Source organism: Aquarana catesbeiana, linkage group LG04 (assembly GCF_042186555.1).
Source record: "Aquarana catesbeiana isolate 2022-GZ linkage group LG04, ASM4218655v1, whole genome shotgun sequence".
Lineage (NCBI taxonomy): Eukaryota > Metazoa > Chordata > Amphibia > Anura > Ranidae > Aquarana > Aquarana catesbeiana.
Window position 1 is genome coordinate 384,098,179 of NC_133327.1, and position 22,387 is coordinate 384,120,565.

At 41.5% G+C, this 22,387-nt stretch overlaps 1 protein-coding gene across 4 annotated transcripts in view; it reads right to left on the reverse strand.

The window, feature by feature from the left end:
* Positions 1–20,394, reverse strand: part of GOPC (golgi associated PDZ and coiled-coil motif containing) — a 67,139-nt gene extending 46,745 nt beyond the window's left edge. For 2 of the 4 annotated variants that reach the window (XM_073627152.1, XM_073627151.1), the window contains exon 1: positions 20,027–20,392. In XM_073627152.1, coding sequence (XP_073483253.1) covers positions 20,027–20,281 — 255 coding nt within the window. In that variant the 5' untranslated portion in view covers positions 20,282–20,392. Of the gene's footprint in view, positions 1–20,026 lie in introns of all 4 variants that reach the window. The other 2 variants (XM_073627148.1, XM_073627149.1) reach the window with 2 other exon arrangements.
* Positions 20,395–22,387: the final 1,993 nt, after the last annotated feature.

Sequence of the window (22,387 nt, forward strand, 5' to 3'; positions counted from 1 at the left end):
ACCACTTAAAGTCTAAATCTTTTTCTGACACTTCTTACTTAAGTTAAAATGAATATTTTTTGCTAGAAAATTACTTGGAACCCCCAAACATTATATATATATTTTAGCAGAGACCCTAGGGAATAAAATGGCAATCGCTGCAATATTTTATGTCACACTGTATTTGCCCAGCGGTCTTTAAATGCAATTTTTTGGGAAAAAAATACACTTCAATGAAAAAAAAAAAAAACAGTAAAGTTAGCCCAATTTTTTTTGTTTTAATGTGAAAGATGATGTTACGCCGCGAGAACCGTGAGAGAATCGTGATCTATCTTCTAAGCAAAAAAATTCACGATTCTCATTTTAGCCAGAAACGCGAAGCTCTAGCGTGCGGGAGCCCTCCGTTCCAGCAAGAAGCTCTGGAGTTCCGGGCCTTCAGAGAGCAGGCGCCGCTGACATCAGCAGTTGCATGCAGGGTGAATATCTCCTAAACCGTGTCGGTTTAGGAGATATTCATTTTTCCTACAGGTAAACCTGATTAAAGAAAATTGAAATTGTGTAACTCTTGATTACTTTCGTATATAGACCCCAAGGTCACACTTCTATGTCAAGGAAGGCACCCGTTTGGTGCTAACCTATACGGAAGCACCCAAAGGTGCTTTTAAAAAAAAGGAAAAAAAAATATATAGGAGGAAGAAAAATGCTTACTATGACTCCAAGAGCACTATTCCTACAGTCAAGCACGGTGGGGGAAAGGGACTAGGAGGAGACAGCAAGAGGAAAGCAGCATGAAAAATGGAACCAGAAAGGCTACGCCTGTCAGTTTTTTAGGTGGACCTGAACGGACGCTCCATGTACTTCTATGGAGCGACAGATGTCATCGGTGACATGTCCGCTGACATCCAATCCGCTTAATCCAGATGGATGGAAACCCTATTTTTCATCTGTCTGGCGGATTGGATAAAAAAAATGGACAGGCATTTACCCATCCATCTCTATCCCCACACACTAACATACACATACACACACACACACACACACACACACACACACACACAAACAAAAAGCCCAACAGGGGCCCTAATTTCTGCAGTATAAAACCCTGTTTCCCAAGAAATAGGATCTTAAGATTAAGCCTGGGTTCACACTATTGTGATGCGGGAACCATCGCATCTCCCTCGCAGGCAGTTCACACTGCCCTCTGCGAACCGCTGCGGGTGTCAATACAAAAGTTAATGACAACCCCAGATCGGTTCACAATGCGAACTGTGAATTCGCACAGAAATCGGATCGCATGGGTATGAACCCATGCAATCGATTCCAGTGCAGGGGAAAAATAGGTTCCTGTACCTTTTTCATGCAAATCCAATGCGATTTCAGCCATTTAACTGTATGGCTACATTCGCATTTGCACAGACATCGCATGTGATCGGTACAGCAATGCAGTGAAAAACACATGCGATGTCGGTGTTCGCAATAGTGTGAACACAGGCTTAAGGATTATAATCTACTAGGTGTGTTCAAACAATTGTGAAACATTAACCCACAGAAAAACCTGTCCAGCGAGGTCAGGACTCAAACTTGGAAATTAAAACAGAAATAGCTAAAGAAAGATTTAAAGTGGCTCTACTCTACTTCTATAAATATCCCTCTTGGATAACAAAGGCATTTCTGTAGAATGCAGCTTTTCAGGTTAATCATCTATTGTGTCAGAGATTGTTCTCTAAATGCCAGTTCATTCGGACGTGTTTTCCAGCACAGAAAAAAAAAAAAAACATTGCCAAAAGAAAATACATTTTTCTATAGAAAAGTTTTCACCAGTACACAGTGATGTAATGGATGAGAAAAAGTTCTACATGCAAAATTTTAAATATCCAGCATTTATCCATTAAAATTAATAAAATGAGAGCACACTGAACCTGCAATACACATGCAAATATACTAGGTGCTATGGTAATTGAGTCCTAGCAGTATAGCCCTATAGCAGTTTGTATCCCTTTTAGTGTTTTTTTTTTTTTTTTTGTTTTTTTTTTTTTTTTTGCATAAGTTTGTGTTGGAAGCTTAAAGCATTATAGTAAACTCTAGAAAAAAAAAAAAAAAAAAAAAAAAACACAATCTCCCTGCAAGGTAAAGGCATAATGTGCTAGTATGCATACCAGCCCATTATGAGAGACTTGCAGCCGCTTGAATGGACGAGCTGCAATGACGTCACTATGGCTCATGGGAGTGGAAGTCATGGCCACAGCACAGAGCTAAGCACCAGTGATGTCAAAAGGGTTGCACGGCAACAACAGACTTCTTAAAAGCGAGAACAAATACACTAATTCATTCTGTATATCCTTATAGCTTCACCAGCTTATAATTCTGTGGTAGGTTTAACATTGAAAGAATATGGCCAACAAAATCACAAAACAATAAAAAATAACCAATAAGTGGACAGCCAATAGGAAATGTCATCACGCATACAGAGATGTGGACAACAGAAGGAAGTAAACCAAGAGTGGATTTATTAAAAGTAAATAATTATTTTTTTTTAAATTACACTAGCAATGGGGAAGGAGGGGGGGGGGGGGGGAAATAGTATTTTCCCCAGAGACGAGTTTTAAAGTGGAATAAAAAAAAATAAAAAAAATCAAAGAGTGTGAAATGGAAGTATTATTGCTGCAGAAGAGACATTGGGGCAGGTTTACTAAAATTGGAGTGTGCAAAATCTGGTGCAGCTGTGCAGCCATGGTAGCAAATCAGCTTCTAACTTCAGCTTGTTCAATGAAGCTTTGACAATAAGCCCCTGTTCCCATCGGCGCGATTTGACATGCCATTGTACATGTATATTCGCATGCCAAATCACAGCCTATTTCCGGCAATGGCACGGTCCCCATCGGTGCCATGCTGACTTTGCGGCGCCGCACCAATTTCCAGAAGTAGTTCCTGTACTACTTTTGGCAACTTTGGGGGAGATTTCAATGAACACGCACAGATGTCTTTCAAATCGCCCCCCGAACTCACACTGAAATGTGGGTTTAAAATTGTGCAAGTTTAGCTGAACTTGCACAATCTCAAACCAGTGTTCAATGTGAACGTACCCTAAAACCTGGAAGCGGATTGGTTTCTGTGCAAAGCTGCACCAGATTTTGCACTCTCCACTTTTAGTAAATGCTCCCCACTATCTATCTCCTGCAATAAAGGATGCTTACCTGCCTGTTCACAATCTCCTTTACGTTGTACACCGAGCTACACACTGAACCTGGATGAAGGTTGGGTCACCATGTTCTAGCAAGGTAGTAACCAGACATCAAAGGTGACTATAGTTTTGCATTAATAGGAGAAAAAAGGCCTCTGTTCAGCTTGTGCCCTGGAGGACAGCTCATAGAATACAATGTGGTATTTAATAAAGGTATTGGAATGTCTGCTTTGGGAGATTCAAGATAAATCTGACAACCATTTTCCAGCAGTTATATAAAACAGGCTTGGACAACTATCAGTGTAAAGTTACTTTATACTGAAGGTACAATGGGGATTGGCCAGGAAACACTAATCATTTGATTAACTCCTTCATCCCACTAACAGGATAATCACTATAATCCTAATGTGTCAACAGACACAGTGATTGGTTACAATGTGTAATAAGTTTACCAATTTAGACATGCTGGTAGGTTAATTGGCTCCTGTCTAAACTGGCCCTAGTATGTGTATGTATGAATGTTAGTTAGGGACATGTAAGCTCCTTGAGGGCAGGGACTGATGTGAATGTACAATGTATATACGTGAAGCACTGCAAATCGACGGCACTGTATAAGTACCTGTAATGAATAAGAATAAGTTGTGTGTAATACATTAGTGTATACACAATATAATAAAATGTTTGCTTTTGAGTTTAATACTGCTTTCAGGTCCTGGCGGTCTGTTGGAACTCAAGTAAATGCCCCCTATAAAAGTCTAAGGATTTCACCACAGAGAAAAAGCGCTAGAACTGGAAGTGAGTGGACAGCCAGGCTCCACAAGGAAAGCTCGAAAATTAAAGCAGAAAATCTCATGAAAGATGTTGTGGAAGTCATTTTAAAGCAGTATTAAACCCAAAAGCAAACATTATATTGCAGCTTACCAATTCTTAGATGTGGTGGCTGCATTAGTTTTCTTTTTTTAATGGCTTTCTATTTTTTTTTTCGTTTTTTGATTTTTTTTTATCTGGTGATCCAGCCAGTAAGTCTGTTTTTCAAAAGAACAAGCAGTCTTGCAGATGTATCAGTTAGGAGAGGAGACAAACCACCTAACACTGAAAGGGTTGCTTACAATGATCATCTATGTCAGTGATCATCAACCCTGTCCTCAGGACCCACTAACAGGCCAGGTTTTATGTATTACCTTGGGGAGATGCAGACTAGAATACTGCAATCACTGATATCACCTGTGATGTATTTCAGTTATCCTGCAAACCTGGCCTGTTAGTGGGTCCTGAGGACAGGAGTTGATGACCACTGCTCTATGTAAAATCTTTACCCCAAAAGGAAAAAAGTGGCTTATAAAGTGTGGGCTGGAGTATGGCTTCAATTTGTTAATGTAATGAAATCTGCTAGTACATCTAAGGCCCCATACACACAATTAGATTTTCTGCAGATTTTTGTCGTCAGATTTACCAAAACCGTGTAATGCAAGGGCCTGCCTGATTGCATACAAATTGAAACTCTTATGCCGCGTACACATGAGCAGACTTTACGGCAGACTTGAGCCGACAATCTTTACGACGGACTTTGTAGCGTAGGTGCGCCGGAATTACAAATGGATGGCCTTGGAGACACACAAGGTCCGACGGATTCGTACGTGATGACGTACGACTGGACTAAAACAAGGAAGTTCATAGCCAGTAGCCAACAGCTGCCCGGTTTTTGTCCATCAGACTAGCATACAGATGAGCGGACTTTTCGACCGGACTCGAGTCCATCGGAAAGATTTGAAACGTGTTTCATTTCTAGGTCCGTCGAACTTTTGGGGAAAAAAAGTCCGCTGGAGCCCACAAACGATCGAATTATCTGATGGAGTCCGGTCCACCGGACCAAGTCTGCCGTAAAGTCCGATCGTGTGTACGTGGCATTAGGCTACTTTCACACCGAGTCACTTTACAGGTGCTACAACGCTAAAAATAGCGCCTGTAAAGAGCCTCTCCTGTCTCTCCAGTGTGAAAGCCCAAGTGCTTTCACACTGGAGCGGTGCGCTTGCAGGACGTTAAAAAAAAAAAAAAGTCCTGCAAGCAGCATCTTTGCAGTACTCCTAAAGCGCCCCTGCCTATTGAAATCAATGGGGCAGCGCCGGCAAAGCACAGATGCAGCAGCGGTTTTAACCCTTTTTCGGTCGCTAGTGGGGGAGTTAAAAGTGCCCCGCTAGCGGCCGAACAGTGACGGTAAAGCGCCACTAAAAATAGCAGCGTTTTACCACCGAAGCCCGCCCCAGTGTGAAAGTAGCCTTAAGGTTTGACCTCATATTATATGGTTTTGGTAAATCTGAAGACAAAAATCTGCAGAAAATCAAAGTGTGTGTGGGGTCTAACGCTCCCCTCTCCTCAGACAGACAATAACGCTTTAAAATAACACAGTATACCTAGCTCCTATACATCCACACTTCCTGGAATCCATGGATATTGAAAGGCAATTGGCTCCTCCCCCACCTTCCCCGGCATCCACTGCAGTCAGAATACACTGGTCAGCAAATGCAGCTTCTTACCAAGAACAATTCTCCAACATGTCCCTTCAACAAAAGTCAAAAATCAACTTCTGTTGAGCAGGGATAGCCAGAAACTGGATTGAAATTCAGCCGATTCCTGCTGAACAGGACAAATTTCATGGTTGGTTCACACCAGAAAGTGCACATTTCCACACAGCACCTTTTTTTTTTTTCTTTACAGCCAATTCATTTCAATGGGCTGCCGAATGCACACACTTGCTAGATGTGTTTAGGGTACCATTAACAATAATGGCACCCACATGCAACTAATGAGAGCAGCGCGTTTCTGTGTGGTGAATGTGAGTTTCCTGCAGCGCAATTGGTGTGATCGGGCCCTAAATCAGTGTATGGCCAGCTGACCTATAGGAATGCCTTCATCTCCTTAGAGCTGCACGATTCTGGCTAAAATGAGAATCACGATTTTTTGGCTTAGAAGATAGATAACGATTCTCTCACGATTCTCGCGGCATAACATCATCTTTCACATTAAAACAAAAAAAAATAAAAATTGGGCTAACTTTACTGTTTTGTTTTTTTGTTTTTTTTTGTTTATTCATTGAAGTGTATTTTTTCCCAAAAAATTGCATTTGAAAGACCGCTGGGCAAATACAGTGTGACATAAGATATGCATAATGTTTGTGTTATGTAATGTATGGCAGCGATTGCCATTTTATTCCCTAGGGTCTCTGCTAAAATATATATAATGTTTGGGGTTCCAAGTAATTTTCTAGCAAAAAAATATTGATTTTAACTTAAGAAAGAAGTGTCAGAAAAAGATTTAGACTTTAAGTGGTTAAACTTCCTGCATTTACAGGTTGTTGAAAACTTGGCAGGCTTTCCTGATTATTTATTTACACAGAAGTTATATCCCTTTGATCTAAGAAGGAAGCTTAGTTACAATGTTTCAAGTTAAAGACTTGGCAGACTGCCCAGGTGCTCTCTTTTGACAGCTGAGCCCAGGTTCACACAGGCGTGACTTGTCAGGAGACCTAGCTGCCTGACAAGTTGCGCCCCGTTCTGTACTACGGAACCGTTCTAATAGGAGCGACTCAAGTCGCCGCTGAAGTCGTGTGCAGGTCGCCTCTGAGTCGGCCTGCAAGTCGTGTTGCCCCTGTGTAAACCGGCAGTCAGTGAGCAGATAAAGTCTCTCCACTTGTTTATATGAAAGAATCGGCAAACTCAGCAGGAGAGATGTCAGAGGGGGTGAATCGAATTCATGATTTTTTAACGATTAATTGTGCAGCTCTAATCTGCCTGCAGAAAACTGATGTCATTTCCCTAGAGCAGGGATATGCAATTAGCGGACCTTCAGCTGCTGCAGAACTATAAGTCCCATGAGGCATAGGAAGATTCTGACAGCCACAGGCATGACACCCAGAGACAGAGGCATGATGGGACTTGTAGTTTTGCAACAGATGGAGGTCCGCTAATTGCATATCCCTGCCCTAGACTGCACCTCACAGCCTAGGCAACATCACTTGACCTGAGTTCAGGGAGTTATTTTAAAAAGGCACAGCTGTATTGTGTAGTTGCAAACTGTGACATGTCAGGAAATGATCAACGCAAACCTGAAAGGTTATTGATAGGTTCTCTTTACCTACTTTAGTTAGACATTTGTGGAAACCAAATCAGATTTAAAAAAAAAAAAAATAGAAAAGAAATGTTATTAGATTGTAAGCTCTTCTGAGCAGGGCCCTCTTAATCCTATTGTATTGTATTATATTATAACTGTATTGTCTCCCTTTTATATTGTAAAGCGCTGCATAAACTGTTGGCGCTATATAAATCCTGAATAATAATAATAATAATAATAATAAAATGTGTTACAACCACGCACCTATGATATAATGAACTTTTGCTAATATAGTTATCATACTTTCGAAATGGGCACTGATAAAAACCACAATAACAGTACTACTGGCTTTGGGAAAAAAACATGTCCTAATTAAAATACAGTGAGAACAGAGCCTGCCATGTGCAATCAGCATTTCACACTGAATGTAGATCAGCATGCCAGAGAAAAACTGGAGATACAGATATATACTGTATTAGAAATCTATAGCAATTTCAAAGTTCATGTAAAATTAAAATCAGAAAGGTAACTAGAGAGAATGTCTTATGTACAATTCACAGTACAAAGCACAGGTGTGTTTGTTGTAGGTTCAGATCAAAGCGTATTGTGTGAAAGTTGAAAGAATTCACTTTGTGTTGGCCATAAACAGTAGATGACAGCAGACTATCTGACCAAACATCCTGCCCTTCCTCCTGTCACCATCACCAAGTGCCCCAATAAAAGCATACTTGTATGTGAAATAGGCCCGAAACAATGAATCGATTATGAAATTAATAGATTACGAAAATAGTAATCGATTAATCGGGCAGTAACATAATGGGGTAAAAAAAAAAATAGCCCTTTATAGTACAAAAAGAGCAAATAATCGCTACTTTGAATATTACTTTCACTGTTCCACAGTAAAAAAAAAAAAACCCTTGCGGTAGCGATTATTTGCTCTTTTTGTACTATAAAGGCCTAATTTTAGTTTTTTTTTTACCCCGATTATGTTACCATACTAAATGTGTTGGGCCTGGATCACACGTGTTTTTTGGTGCTTTTTGCAGTAACCCACTACAGTTCATTTACATGGTTTCCTATGGGACACTTACACTTTAACATCTATGCTTTTTTCAGCTGCTACGCATTTGGAAAGGGTCAGGGACTCTTTTCAACACACAACGGTGCTTTTTTTGGTTCAATATACTTCAATGGAGAAGCTGAAGAAAAGCATATAAGGCATTTTTGCAGTAATTTGTTTTTTAATCTGCCCAACAAATTGGCCAAAAAATAAATACAAAAAATTAAAAAAAAAAACGCAGCAAAACCACGTGCACAAAAATCAAAACGCACAACAAAAACACTGCAGAAACAGATCAAATCAAAAGCAAACTGCATAGGTGTGTACCGAGCATTATGCTGGCCACAAGGATCAATTTTCAGACAAGAAAATTCATACGAAAAATATTTTTACATTCGCTGAATTAAAGAATTTTGTTTGAAAATGTCACTTGCTTTTAAAAGTAATGCAATTTCTGAACGAAAACCACATACACTGTCTAAAAATTCGTTTGACCAAGAAGTTTTCTATTTTTAAATATTCCCATCACTGTGGTTGAAAACGAACCTTGATTTGACCCCCACTAACGAACGAACGTTCTTAAAATGACATTTTTATTTGAAGGATGACACTGTTTTTGTATGGCCAGCATATAATATATTACAGTTCTGTTTGAAAATCGGCAAAACAGTCTAACTTTTTTTTTTTCTTTGAATAAAAAAAAAACTGATCTGAGTCTGATATTTACCAGATTCAACCTCTAATAGGTATATACTGTATATCGCTTCTGCCTGTTATTCTCAGAGTGGATTAGAGATTTTGCTCCTTAATATAGTTGGTTATTTATATTTACCACTGCAGAGGTATTTAAGAATAATAAAAAAAGTGGGGTGATGGCGCTACCCCATATGGCACTAAGTGGTGGTAAGGAAGTAGTGTAGGATAATTAGACTGTACTCCTTAAACCTGACGTAAAAGAATATATATATATATAGAACAATGTGTGTAGTCCCAAAAAATGTGACATGAAAGTGGACATCTAGAAGATGTTTCAAACCATACACAAAAGAAAAAAAATATTAATTACTAGACCAATAGGTATGTAGAAATGCATACCACCCTCATCCGTCCAACCCAAAGACTAAAGTTGAAACAATAATTAAATAAACCAATCCGTTACCTATAACGTGATAAGTGGATGTATATAAAGTGCAAAAATATCCACACTAATCAGTGTGAGCGCTAAGTAAATAAGCGGATGGATGAGGGTGGATATGCATCTCACTTTCTGAGTTGCATCCTAGCCTTATTCAGACACACTCCAAACACATAATCACCTATTAGGCATTTTCTACATGCCTATTGGTCTAGTAATTATTATCTTTTTCTTTTGTGTATGGTTTGAAACATCTTCTAAATGTCCACTTTCATATCACATTTTTGGGACTACACACATTGTTATTTTTTTATATATATATATATATATATATATATATATATATATATATATATATATATATATATATATATATATATATATATATATATTCTTTTACGTCAGGTTTAAGGAGTACAGTCTAATTATCCTACACTACTTCCTTACCACCACTTAGTGCCACATAGGGTAGCGCCATCACCCCACTTTTTTTTTTTTTTTTTTTAACTCTTGTAAGTTCCCTTGGGAACCTATTAGGGGAGGCTGCAACCTATTATCCTAAGCGCGGAATTTACTATATACTTATATTTAAGAATAAATTGCCTTTTTTAAACTTTACATATTAACTAAATTATACACCACACTTTTAAGGTTATTAATTGATTAATCAAAACAATAAATCGGCCAACGAATCGCTTATGAAAATAATCGTTAGTTGCAGCCCTAATATGAAATGTGCAAAGCACTCCAAAGCAGCTAAAGTTCTATCTCCAAGCTGTCATCTTTTTGTTTGCAAAAACACGTAGTCGTGAAGGGATTTCCTATTCAGTCTCTGAAGTGACTTGTTTTCCCACTGACAGTATTTTTCCATGTGACATGTCTGCCACTGAGTAAAGACATGATTTATTAAAGCCCAAGGCAGCCCATGGAGGATTATGGAGAAAAAAAAAAATAGGATTTAACTCCCCCCATCCACACACATGAGATGGATGGAGGAATCCGTCCGTCACACCTGTGTATTCTGACAAGTGGGGAGACTTCCCCACTGTCAGAACACTGATCAGTGGTGCCGGCTATAGCTAGCAGAGCTGATTGAGCAGCAAAAATCAACAGTCTTTGTCATGCTGAACCAGATGAAAATCAGCTCAAGGGACATGACTATTAGTCCAAAGTGTCCCTTGTGCTGCTTTCTTTTTGGAAACCTTAAAGTGGTTATGAAAGCTTAGTTTTTTACCTTCTGGGTGCAGCTCTTAACACAACCCCCCCCCCCTCAGCTCCCTCTTACACTTACCCAAGCCCCATCTTGATCCAGAGATGTGCATAAGAGCAGTGGCTCTCCTCGGTCTCTCTTGCCTCATTAGCTTGCATAGCAGCCATTGGCTCCTGCTGATATCAATCACAGCCAGTGAGCCAATGAGGTGCAGGGCCTAGCCATGGTCTGTGTGTGAATGGACACACACACACACAGCACAGCTCGTGAGGCTTGCTATTGGGGGCACTTGGCAGGAGGGAAGACCCAAAAAAGAAGAGAACCGTGCTGCACAGAGCAGGTAAGTATAACATGTTTTTTTTTCATTCTTTCCTTTAGAATCACTAATCATCCAACCTTCCCCTGCTCCTGAAGATCTTCCAGTGCAGAGGAGGTTATTAGAACAGAGAGCTGTGACAGACTAATCAAAAGTTCCTATGTCTGCCCTTTCCACCCAGCACCTCCATTCATAGAAGCTGTACTACAGTTTCCGAAATAAAATCGGATCTATGAATGGAAGATGGACAGATGACTAAAAGGTCTGGACACACACATCACACATCATACTGTTTACTTTTTGTCCACTGGAGATTTTATAGAAATGTCACAAGTGACAGGTCAGTACAGTTCCATTCACAATAGCATTGCATTTTCCCTTTGTTCAGGCACACATCCAACCCTTGCCTGGGACACTTTGATCAATTGAATTTTAAAAGGTCACTATAACAATGTATTTATGACCTTTTTGGAATGCATATTTTGCTAAATTAAAAATGCAGTAAACCACAAATTCACAGATTCATAAAAACTTTCATCCAAGAATCACAGAATCCAATTAAAAATAAATAAAAGCATTTAAACCCTGGGTGAAAATAGTTTATAACTAGCCCCCTAAAGTGATGTAAACCTAAACAATGAACGTCTCCGTTTTGCTCTGTTTATTATACCATTAAAAGCATTTTGTTATATCGGTTTGAGAAGTGCAAAATAAAAGAAAACTTTTTGATCTTATCAGAAATTCGGAATAGTCCTGTGCTAGCTGTACTATTCCACTGTTATCTCAAAGTCTTCCAAATTCTTATCAAGGAAGAAAGAATCATTAGCGGTTATATTTTACAGATGTGGAGAGTGGTTGTATATTTTAGCAAAAGACATATGGCAGGGCTGACACCACTCAGGCTTCAAAGATGCTGAGTGTTGTCAGCATTTGATCATGGATTGGAGTTCTTTAGCAGCCCTACATACAAAAGGATTTAAAAAAGTGAAGTCCTCAGTATTTCCCCAAAATAAAAACATGGCTACGGTTTCTAATATATAGTTATTTGGAAACAAAAAGTAACCCAGTTATGGTTCAGGGCCTGTTTACACCAGAACTGTACTGGGCAGATATTCCAAAGCAGTCCCACTGCAAGACAAGGCAAGGTGCCTTATCTCCTACCTGGTCTGTTCAACATGACTACGTTGTGGTGGTGTGTGCTGAAAAAATTAAATTAAAAATGGCATGCGGTACTTTTTTCAGCACAAATAGGGCTTCAGAGGAAAGGTAGATTTAGACACACATCTAAATCTACCCTAAAACAAAGGAAACCACGCAATAGGCAATCTGTACCGCCATGATCCTACAGCACACCAGTGGCTGCATTTAGCGCAGACACTGGTGTGAATGGGCACTTGCATCTACGTTAACCCCTTCACAACAAGTGTGTGCACGTAGCCTCACAGACATGGGCCTTTATGGGACTGCATATATACCTCTGTAGACAGGGCATTCACCCGGGAGGCTCCATTCCCGATCACTTAACTGATGCCATAGCCTCCGATTGGCTATGACAGTGATCAGTCACTAATTAGCGTGTGCGTGTTATCCTCTTGAATGGAGAATAAGACGCACTGGGGTTGATTCTCTAAAACTGGAGAGTGCAAAATCTCTCCAGTTTTTTTTTTTTTTGTCAAATCTTTTGAACAAGCTGAAGTTAGAAGCCGATTGGCTACCATACAGAGTTGCACCAGATTTTACACTCTCCAGTTTTAGTAAATCAACCCTATCTTTTTCTCTTTGTTCGAGGAGAAAAATGTAAACAAAAGTGTGCAAAAAAGTAGTCAGAGCTTGAACTAGCCCAGTGTCAGGTTAGGATCGAGGTTAGGGTCAAACATCATGGTCAGAGTCAAAGGTCAGAACTAGGGTTGCACTGATTTTTATCGACGTGTACAAGTACCGATAACTTTGCCATGCTATTTGAGCCCATACAAAACAAATGGGCTCAAGTCACTCTGCAAAGAACCGCCTGCAATTTGAATAGGAATGCAGCGCGATTCCCTGTCCAAATTACATGCAGTTTCCCCCACCACTCCAGCATGAGTGAACCCAGGCTGAGATCGCTATGACAAGCCTGAGTTCACACAGGTGTGGTGGGTGGAAACTGTATGCAATTTGGACAGATATTGCACTGCATTCCTGTTCAAATCGTATGCGATTCTTTGAAGTGAGATTTGAGCCAATTTGTTTCGTATGGGCTCAAATCGCACCGCAAAAGGTATCGGTTTCCAGTATTGGAGCATTTTCACACATGCTCGTGAACATAATCGGTATCGGTGCAACCCTAGTCAGGACCTGTGTATTTTGAGTAAAAGTAAAATAAAAAGCATTTTTTTTTAATTTAGTATCAATGTCAGTTATCATCAGTGTGTTTTAGGTAGGATAACAAAAAAAGCAAAATGCACACCATTTTTTCTGGGCCCTACTACGGGTACAAACAATTAATAACATGGTATTGTTGCAATTGTCAGATACTGGTTGGCTCTTTGGTGGTAGGTTATGGTATTAGAAAGCAATACAACTACATTTTTTTAAATTAGATTTTTCTATTACTTTGGGCCACAGTTTCTTTGTAAATGAAATAAAATAAGAATCATGAGATATCTATTACCATTTACCACCAAACAAAAAAACCCAGTTTGTCCTGAGGTATAATCCACCAAGTAGTTGCTATGATATGTGCATTTATACAAACACATGCCAAAGTTGCAAAACCATGTTTAGGCATTAGGATTTGTTTTATCCTCCATCATGAAGGGTTGAAAGTATGCAAAATGAAAACGTGTTTATTATGGGTAGAGATGGGGAAGTTGAAATGGAACTCCAGGAAAAAAGTAAAGTACTTTGTTTAATTTTGATTGGTCCAGGGAAGCTATGAGTAAAGCCACTCATACACCATACAATACTATTGTACAACCTCCTTTAGATTTACCAAAAACGGTAATATGAGGACAAATCTAAGCAATTCATTCTGTCTGTATAAGGAAGGATCTTCCACTACATAATTGATGGTGGAACTAAATGAGGTTGTACAAACAGATTGTGTAGTGACCTATATGACCATGCATGGTGATGATGCATGCTACAATCTGACATTACCATTTTTGTACAATTTAGATTTGGCAAAACTATACAATATTAGGACCTGGGTAATTTACCCTATAATCTGCATCCAATCAGGTATATCCTTATACTACATAGTGATTGGTATAGGGAACTTCCTGATAGGATAAATTAGCCAGGTCATTGTACAGTTTTGGCAAATCTAAAGTTGAATGCACACTGATTATACAAGCAACTTGTAATGGGTATGGTGATCCCAAGCAAACTTTTTGGGATGGCAGCTTGGGATGTCAAAAATATGCTGGTTTTAGTCTACTGGGTATTAGTAGCAGTTGTAAGTTTTGACTTCCAGTTCAAGCTCTAATACACTGAAGAAGAGAGCTGCTCACTCTCCTCATCCATTCACAACATGTATTGTATTCTTTCACTGAATAGAGGGAGTTCTGAAAACAGATGAGAGGAGAAGAGCGGTGTAAAAACCTCAAAATCTCCTGTTATCCAATCACAGAACTCCTTCTATTCAGTGAAAAGAATACAAGACATTTCGGGAACAGATGAGGAGAGAGAAAGGATAGTGAACAACTCTTCGCCACTAGCTGAGTCTGTCAGTCTGAGTGACTGAAGCTCAAAGCTAACAATCCATATGCCCATCGCACACGTTCCTGGAGAAAGCTCTGGGGTACGGGGTGCTGTAGCAACCACCAGCTGGAGACTGGATCATGAAAGCCACAATGAAGATATCTGCCAGCACACCACGGATTGTCAAGTTGTGTCCAAACCTTTTTTTATTGAAGTATGATCACATCACAACAAGAGAGTGCAATGTTTCGGACTCACACAGGTGTCATGAGACATGCCTGATGAAAGGGTCCTGCATGACTCCAAAACATTGCACTCTCTTGTTGTGATGTGATCATACTTCAATAATAAAACATTTGGGCTCAAGTTCAAGATCTGTGGTGTGCTGGCAAATATCTTCATTAAAGCTCAGAGCTGACACTAGTAGCCAAATAATTCCCACCTTAGTTCTCACCAGAAACCAGTGCCCCATTGAAGGATACCATTTCTCCTTTTGATCGGATGGCAGATTAAACTGGTAGCAAAGCCTAGAGGACCCGTTCACACCTAGACATTTGAGATGACGGGCAGAATAAAAATGCTTTGTAAAACGGACAAAATCGCACCATGCTTGTTCAGGTGTCATTTTCAATGGCATGTAAACACAGCTGTAATTCTAGCACGATCAATCATGCTGCAATTGCGGCAAACCACATTGCCCGAAGATTGCCACTCACAAAGGAGCAGGAGCTTCTTTTGGACAGCAAGATTTGCGCAGTGAGGTTTTGCCATGATTTATCGTGTGACAATCCGTGGCGGGATCGCACCGGCTTTAATGTGCCATTGAAAATGAATGGCACCTGAACAAGTGTGGTGCAAACTCCCAGGTGTGAACAGGGTCCAACTAACCATTCATAAACCCCCCCCCCCCCACCTTTCTTGCACTTTATAAAAAGATGTATGTACTTGTCTTTTTTTATATAATCCAGTCTGGTAATAGAATCCTGCAGCTCTGGCTCAGGGAGCGATCGATGATGGCTGAATTCTGGAAGCTGTGAGATCACTCATAGGCCTCCATGGTCCAGCTGCTGTCAGTGCTTCTTCCTCTCCCCTGCAGCAGCCACTTACTGACACAGGGGAGCCAGAGCTACGAGATCACGTAACTGGACCAGAGTGGATTAAAAAAATAGCTAAGCATATGGATCATCCTTCATACAAGCTAGGCAGGATAGGTGAGAGGAGGGAACATGTTTAAGTTATAGTTAGGCTTCTCTTCCACTTTAAAATTTTGTTTAGATTTCCCCTACTTTCTGTGTAATTAACATTGGACACCAGGACATGGTGAGTCTCCTTAAAGTAGAAAGGTTACCCATAACAACTTGATGGAGAAATAATGTTCTTTAGCAAAGAACATACAATCTACATTAATAATTGCGCTACCAACAGTGTGTGCTGTAAATTGCCTCCAGCTTTGCTTCTGTTTCTTCTTGCTGGAGGCTGCCATTTTGCTGAAGCCCAGAGTCCTTAACAGCAGTAAATCAGAAAGCGGAAACTAAACCCATCGATTTACCAGTTTAAAAAAAAAACAGTTACATTCCTGGAATGCTGAGATTTCCAACTGTCACATTTGCTTCTGTCCTCAACCAAACTGTCAAACCATCAAATGTCTGGTGTCCTAACTGATCACATGTGCAGCACCATGGCAGTTGCAGATCAAACAGAAGCAGCTTCCTTGGCTGTAAAGGATAGGAGTGTTTAATTCCGCTTTAACAGTATAGACACTTATTTTTAATGTTTTACATAGCTATACCTTCCAAAGGGGCCAGCCTGAAGTGATCTAGCAGGACTCCATTTTCTGACTAAAGTTCCACATTAAAGGCTTGTTCACACCATACGTGCATGAAAACGGATGGGAACGGAAGAGAAAAATCACAGATTTCACTTGCAGAGACATCAGTTTACATGCACATCAGTTATGTGCCCTATTCACACTAATGTTGATGTCATGTCAGTTTTTTTTCCCGTGCAGAAAATGGCATAAACGTTGCAGATTCCTGCACAGAAAAAATCTGCACGCTGTTTTAGAGAACCATTGTTTTTGTTGTACCCTTGCAGAACGCAGAAAAACTGACGTCTCTGTACCACGGTGTGCATGAGACCTAAAGTGGACCTAAACCCTCCTACCCTCTTCAGCCAAGGAACCTCCCATCTTGGCCTCTGATCCGCAACTGCCATGGTGCTGCACATGTGAACAGTTTTTTGTTTTTATAAATTCTTTATTTTTTCATATATCAAAACATCATATCAAATAAGGATTCATATATATATATTTTTTTTTTTTTTTTTTTTTTTGTTTCTTTTGTTTTTTCTTCTTATCTTAATTTCATCATGTTACATACTCAATCTCTTAACAAAATAAGCACAGTGTGATCAGTTATGACACCAGCCATTGGACGGTTAGACAGTTTGGTTAAGAGCACACCCAACCGTTACATTCACACACATGTCAGGAATGCATCTTTTTTTTTTTTTAAACTGTTAAATCTTTGGGTTTACTTCAGCTTTGATGGGGACACAGACAGCAACAAGAACCTGACAGAGGGGTCCAGCCCTTCCCTATTCTACCCAAAACTCCACAAAACATTTCCGCCTTTATGTACACCTTAAAGCAGAACTACACTACATCTGATCACCACAAACCAAAAATGCTATTCATTTTTAATATTCAAAGCAAACTCCCCCATCCATCCTTGTCTCCTTGCTTTATTTTGCTGAGAAATCACTTTGAAAGACACCCTCCTAGCATTTCTGGCTGTGGCCATCTTGAGTAAGGGCAGATGATTCATGTAGCATTTACTTTCTGAAATCCATCTGTCCTTAGCTCAGGCATGCAGGTGGAGGGTAGTGCTTAGCTGAGAAAACTCCTCCCGAAGACTCCTGGGATGTATGACATTTGCCTAGACCTAAAAACCAGGAAGTAACTGAAGAAATGAAAAAAAAGAGAGTTTATAACAATATAATTTCCTAACTATATAATAATGCTAGCAGCATAAGGCCTCTTTCAGACGAACGATCCATTCAGGTCCGACTGTCAGTTTTTTAGGCGGACCTGAACACTCCATATAAGTACCTGAAATAAATAAATAAAATAAAAAAAGACCTCTATGGAGCGTCGGATGTCAGCGGTGACATGTCCGCTGACATCCGACCCGCTCCGATCAGAAAAAGTGTAACGGAGGAAAACCCTACTTTTCCATCCGTTTTCAGATCGTAGAGTCCATCGTCACCTGATCCCCCATAGGGGAGAGCGGCACTGTGACAGGTCCGTCACTGCACAGTGTGCAGCGAAGGACCTGTCATCTGCCTGCTCAGCGGGGATCCACGGAGCGATCCCCACTGAGCAGGCGGATGTTCACGGTGCGGATCATCTCGGATCCATCCCGTGTGAAAGGACCCTAAGGATTAAAGCGACATTAAAGTCTTGTTTTGTTCTCTCCTAAAATAACAAACATGTCACACTTACATGCTCTGTGCAGTGGTTTGCACTGAGCAGCTCGGATCCTCAACTTCTCAGGTCACACACGCCAGTGCTCCTCCCTTCTCCCAGGAGCCCCCCACAGCAAGCAGCTTGCTGTGGGGGGCACCAAAGCAGGCACACTCCGTGACCATTCAAACACGGAGCCACAACTTGGCCTCGCCCCCTCTGTCGCCTGATTGGCTCACTGGCTGTGATTGACAGCAGCAGAAGCCAATGGCTCCCGTTGTTGCCCATCAGGAGTGTGAGTCCCCGGAGAGCCAAGGCTGTTGTGGACATCGCTGGATCGAGATGGGGCTCAGGTAAGTAGTGCACACAGAAGGTTTTTTACCTTCATGCATAGGCTTTGTGTGCCTTTGCAACAACTTTAACCACTTCCCTACCCGCCTATAGTCAAATGACGTCCACAGATGGGATCTCCCATCCTGGGTGGACGTCATATGACGGCCTCGGGTTCCCGGCCGCCTAGGGGGCGCGCGTGCTCGCATTGCTCGGGACCTGGTGCGTGTGTCCGGCGGCCGCGATGTCCGCTGGACACCCGCGATTGCTCGTTAACCTGGGCCGGACCGTGGATCTGTGTGTGTAAACACACAGATCCACGGTCCTGTCAGTTCAGAGGAGAGCAATCTGTGTTCCCAGAACAGAGGAACACTGATCGGTCTCCTCCCCTTGTGCGTCCCCTCCCCCTACAGTTAGAAGCATTCCCTAGGAAAAACATTTAACCCCTCCCCGCCCCCTAGTGGTTAACCCCTTCACTGCCTGTCACATTTACACAGTAATCAATGCAATTTTATAGCATTGATCGCTGTATAAATGTGAATGGTCCCAAAAATGTGTCAAAAGTGTCCGATGTGTCCGCCATAATGTCGCAGTCACGAAAAAAAAAAAAAAAAAATCGCTGATCGCCACTATTACTAGTAAAAAAAATAAATAAATAATTTTTTTTAAAAAATGCCATAAATCTATCCCGTATTTTATAGACGCTATAACTTTTGCGCAAACCAATCAATATACGCTTATTGCGATTTTTTTTACCAAAAATATGTAGAAGAATACATATCGGGCGAAACTGAGGAAACATTTTTTTTTTTTTTTTTTAATTGGGATATTTATTATAGCAAAAAGTAAAAAATATTGTGTTTTTTTCAAAATTGACGCTCTTCTTTTGTTTATAGCGCAAAAAATAAAAACCGCAGAGGTGATCAAATACCACCAAAAGAAAGCTCTATTTGTGGGGAAAAAAGGACGTCAATTTTGTTTGGGTACAATGTCGCATGACCGTGCAATTGTCGTTTAAAGTGCAACAGCGCTTTAAAATTGGTCTGGGAAGGAAGGGGGTGAAAATGCCCGGTATTGAACCGGTTAAAATTATCGAGAGAATGAAGTAAGCGGAACTTCCTTCAAAAAGTAAAGTCCCACTGGTTCGCTCCCTCCACCTGTCCGTAAGTGAGTTACAGGTTTTTCGGGGGTGACAAGCGTATCAATTTTTATCAGTACCCGTTCGCACAATTCTGGTCTGGGCCAGGATGATGTAAATTGCTCCGCCCCCTTCGGAGACACATAACATGTTACAAGCCCATTCGAAAAGTGCCACATGCGTATGTGCAGCCAGCTGTAGATGCTCAGGAAGCCACTGCCAGCGCCCATATCAAAGATGGTGGCACTGGCGACCCACAGTGATAAGAGCCCACTGGTGAGCCCAGGTGTATAAGATATAAAGACCTTGTTTGCTGTCTGTGACAACCTGCTCCCCTCCAGACACAAGGCTGTCAGGTTGGTGTGTCTCATGTGTTCTCCATGTGATGAGCCCACCCAGGACCATGTGATCTGCCCCCACACTCACCTCCAGCTTGTGATTGATCTGACTGACGGTCTGGGCTTTATGACACAGCTGAGCGAAGCACGAACTCAGACTGGTCATCTTCTGGCGGCCCTCATAGGTGATGTCGGCCTGGTCAGGGTCTATCTCTCCCAGCAACAGATCCACGTCGACGAAGGCTTTATCAAACTCCTTCTCCAGGACCTCCAGCCAGCGGAACATGGACATCCCGGGCACCGGGCCCGAGGACGAAGCGCCCGAACACGGTACTGCCGACATGACGGCGCAGCGGAGACGGGAAGATGGAGAGCGTCACTCACACCAGGCGTTACGGTCACTTGTCGGCTGATTGGCTACTCGCTTTACACGGTGCTTTCTGATTGGCCCACTACGGGTGGGAGACGATGGGAATGTAAGACCTGGAAGTGTGCGACGCACTCTGATTGGTTCGGCTACAACCAGGTGCTCCGACACTAATGTCTGATTGGATAAAGCGGCTCCTGGGGCGGGGGGAATTGTTTTGCCCAGGCTAGACCTGGTACTGGTCTGCAATCATATTTACTGGCCGTTGTACTCGTTTACTGTAATAGTCCGTGAAGTCATTGGAGTTCCCTGTCCTTAACCTGTTATTATCGCGCTGCACCTCTTTATTCACATCTTCACAAGGCTTTTTTTATAGTTCCGTTTTTATATAGGTAATCCTTATTTTTGTCTGCCACAACTGACAGGCTAAAGACCAAAGCAAGCGATCGCCGAGAGATCGCTCTGTAGTGTAACCCTCGCGAGGACAGACACACCCATCCAGAATAATGACAGTGCCAAGGTTCCCAACTGTCCCTGATTTAGAACAAAGTCCCTCCTGCCTCCTCATTTGTCTCTAAGACACTATACAACTTTTGTTGTTAGATTTTCCAAAACCATGTAGTGCAAGGGCCTGCCTGATTGCATACAAATCGAAAGGGGTTGTAAACCCTTAGGATGCATTAAGGTGAAAAACTTCTGTCTATATCAATACCTGACAAATCTGAGCATTTTATTTCCCAGTACTTTGTATACTTCATGCTTCTTCCTGTTAAAGTGAATCTTAAAGGAGAAGACCAGCCTGAGCTCGTTTGGCTGGGCTTCTAGGTTTTGAAGTCCGCTCTCTGCTGACATCACAGTAATCAGTCCAGGCACCACGTCATCCCAATAATGGGAGTCTGGATCCGCCAGGTGTCTGGACTGATGCCCATCTCATTCTCTCAGCGAGCCGATGAGACGGCCGCTTCCTGCCCCTCCACAGCTCAGCGCTCCAGTGAGTGTGGAGGAGCAGACAGGAGAGCTGCCGACTATCAGGCAGCAGCTCTCCGCTCTGGGAGCTGTGAGAATCGAGCCATCAGTGGTGTTCAATCACTCGGTTCTCAGTGCAGAGGCACCGGGGGACAGATGCTACATCCACCTAGGCAAGTATGATGGGTTAAAAAAAACGCATACTTCTATTTTAACACCTTTTTAAGTCTTGGATAGACAAGAGACTGCTCAGAACCTTTGTTATTTTTTTTCACTTAGGGGTGTACTCACTTTTGTTGCCAGCGGTTTAGACATTAATGGCTGTGTGTTGAGTTATTTTGAGGGGACAGCAAATTTACACTGTTATACAAGCTGTACACTCACTACTTTACATTGTAGCAAAGTGTCATTTCTTCAGTGTTGTGACATGAAAAGATATAATAAAATATTTACAAAAATGTGAGGGGTGTACTCACTTTTGCGAGATACTGTATGTATGTATGTGCCTCCCTCAGAGCAGCATGTCTGCATTTTATTGCAGCTCACTGCCCTGCACCCACAGGCTGCATTACAGTGTTTTCTATGTGCTGTAGCAGTGACGCGTTCTTCCAGTGCGGAAAAATGGCAGTGACCAAACTAGAGTATGAACAAGCCCTGAATTTAGAATACGCTGCACATGTGCTAGTAGACTAAATGTAATTAAAGACCCTTTACAGTCAAGAGGGCTGCCATCTTGTCCACTGTTTGATATGCAGATGCTATGGTACTGCACTTGTGATCAGTTATGACACCAGTCATCTGATGGTTTGACTGTTTGGTTAGGAACACCAAGCAAATGTCACAGTTATTCACTGCATGCCATAACTGTTCTAAGAAACAGGTAAGGCTCGGTTCACACTGGGGCAACTTGGGATCCGACTTGTACGCCCTCAAGTCGCCCCAAGTCGCCCCAGAAATAGTTTGAATGGGAGTGAACGCTAGCGTCTTAATAGACGCTACTGAAGTCGCTCCGACTTCAGAGCGTACTCCCTGTACTACTTTGATCCGACTTGGTAGGCGACCTGTACCATAGAAATCAATGGAAGTCGCCTCCAAGTCGGATCTCTCTGTAAAGTC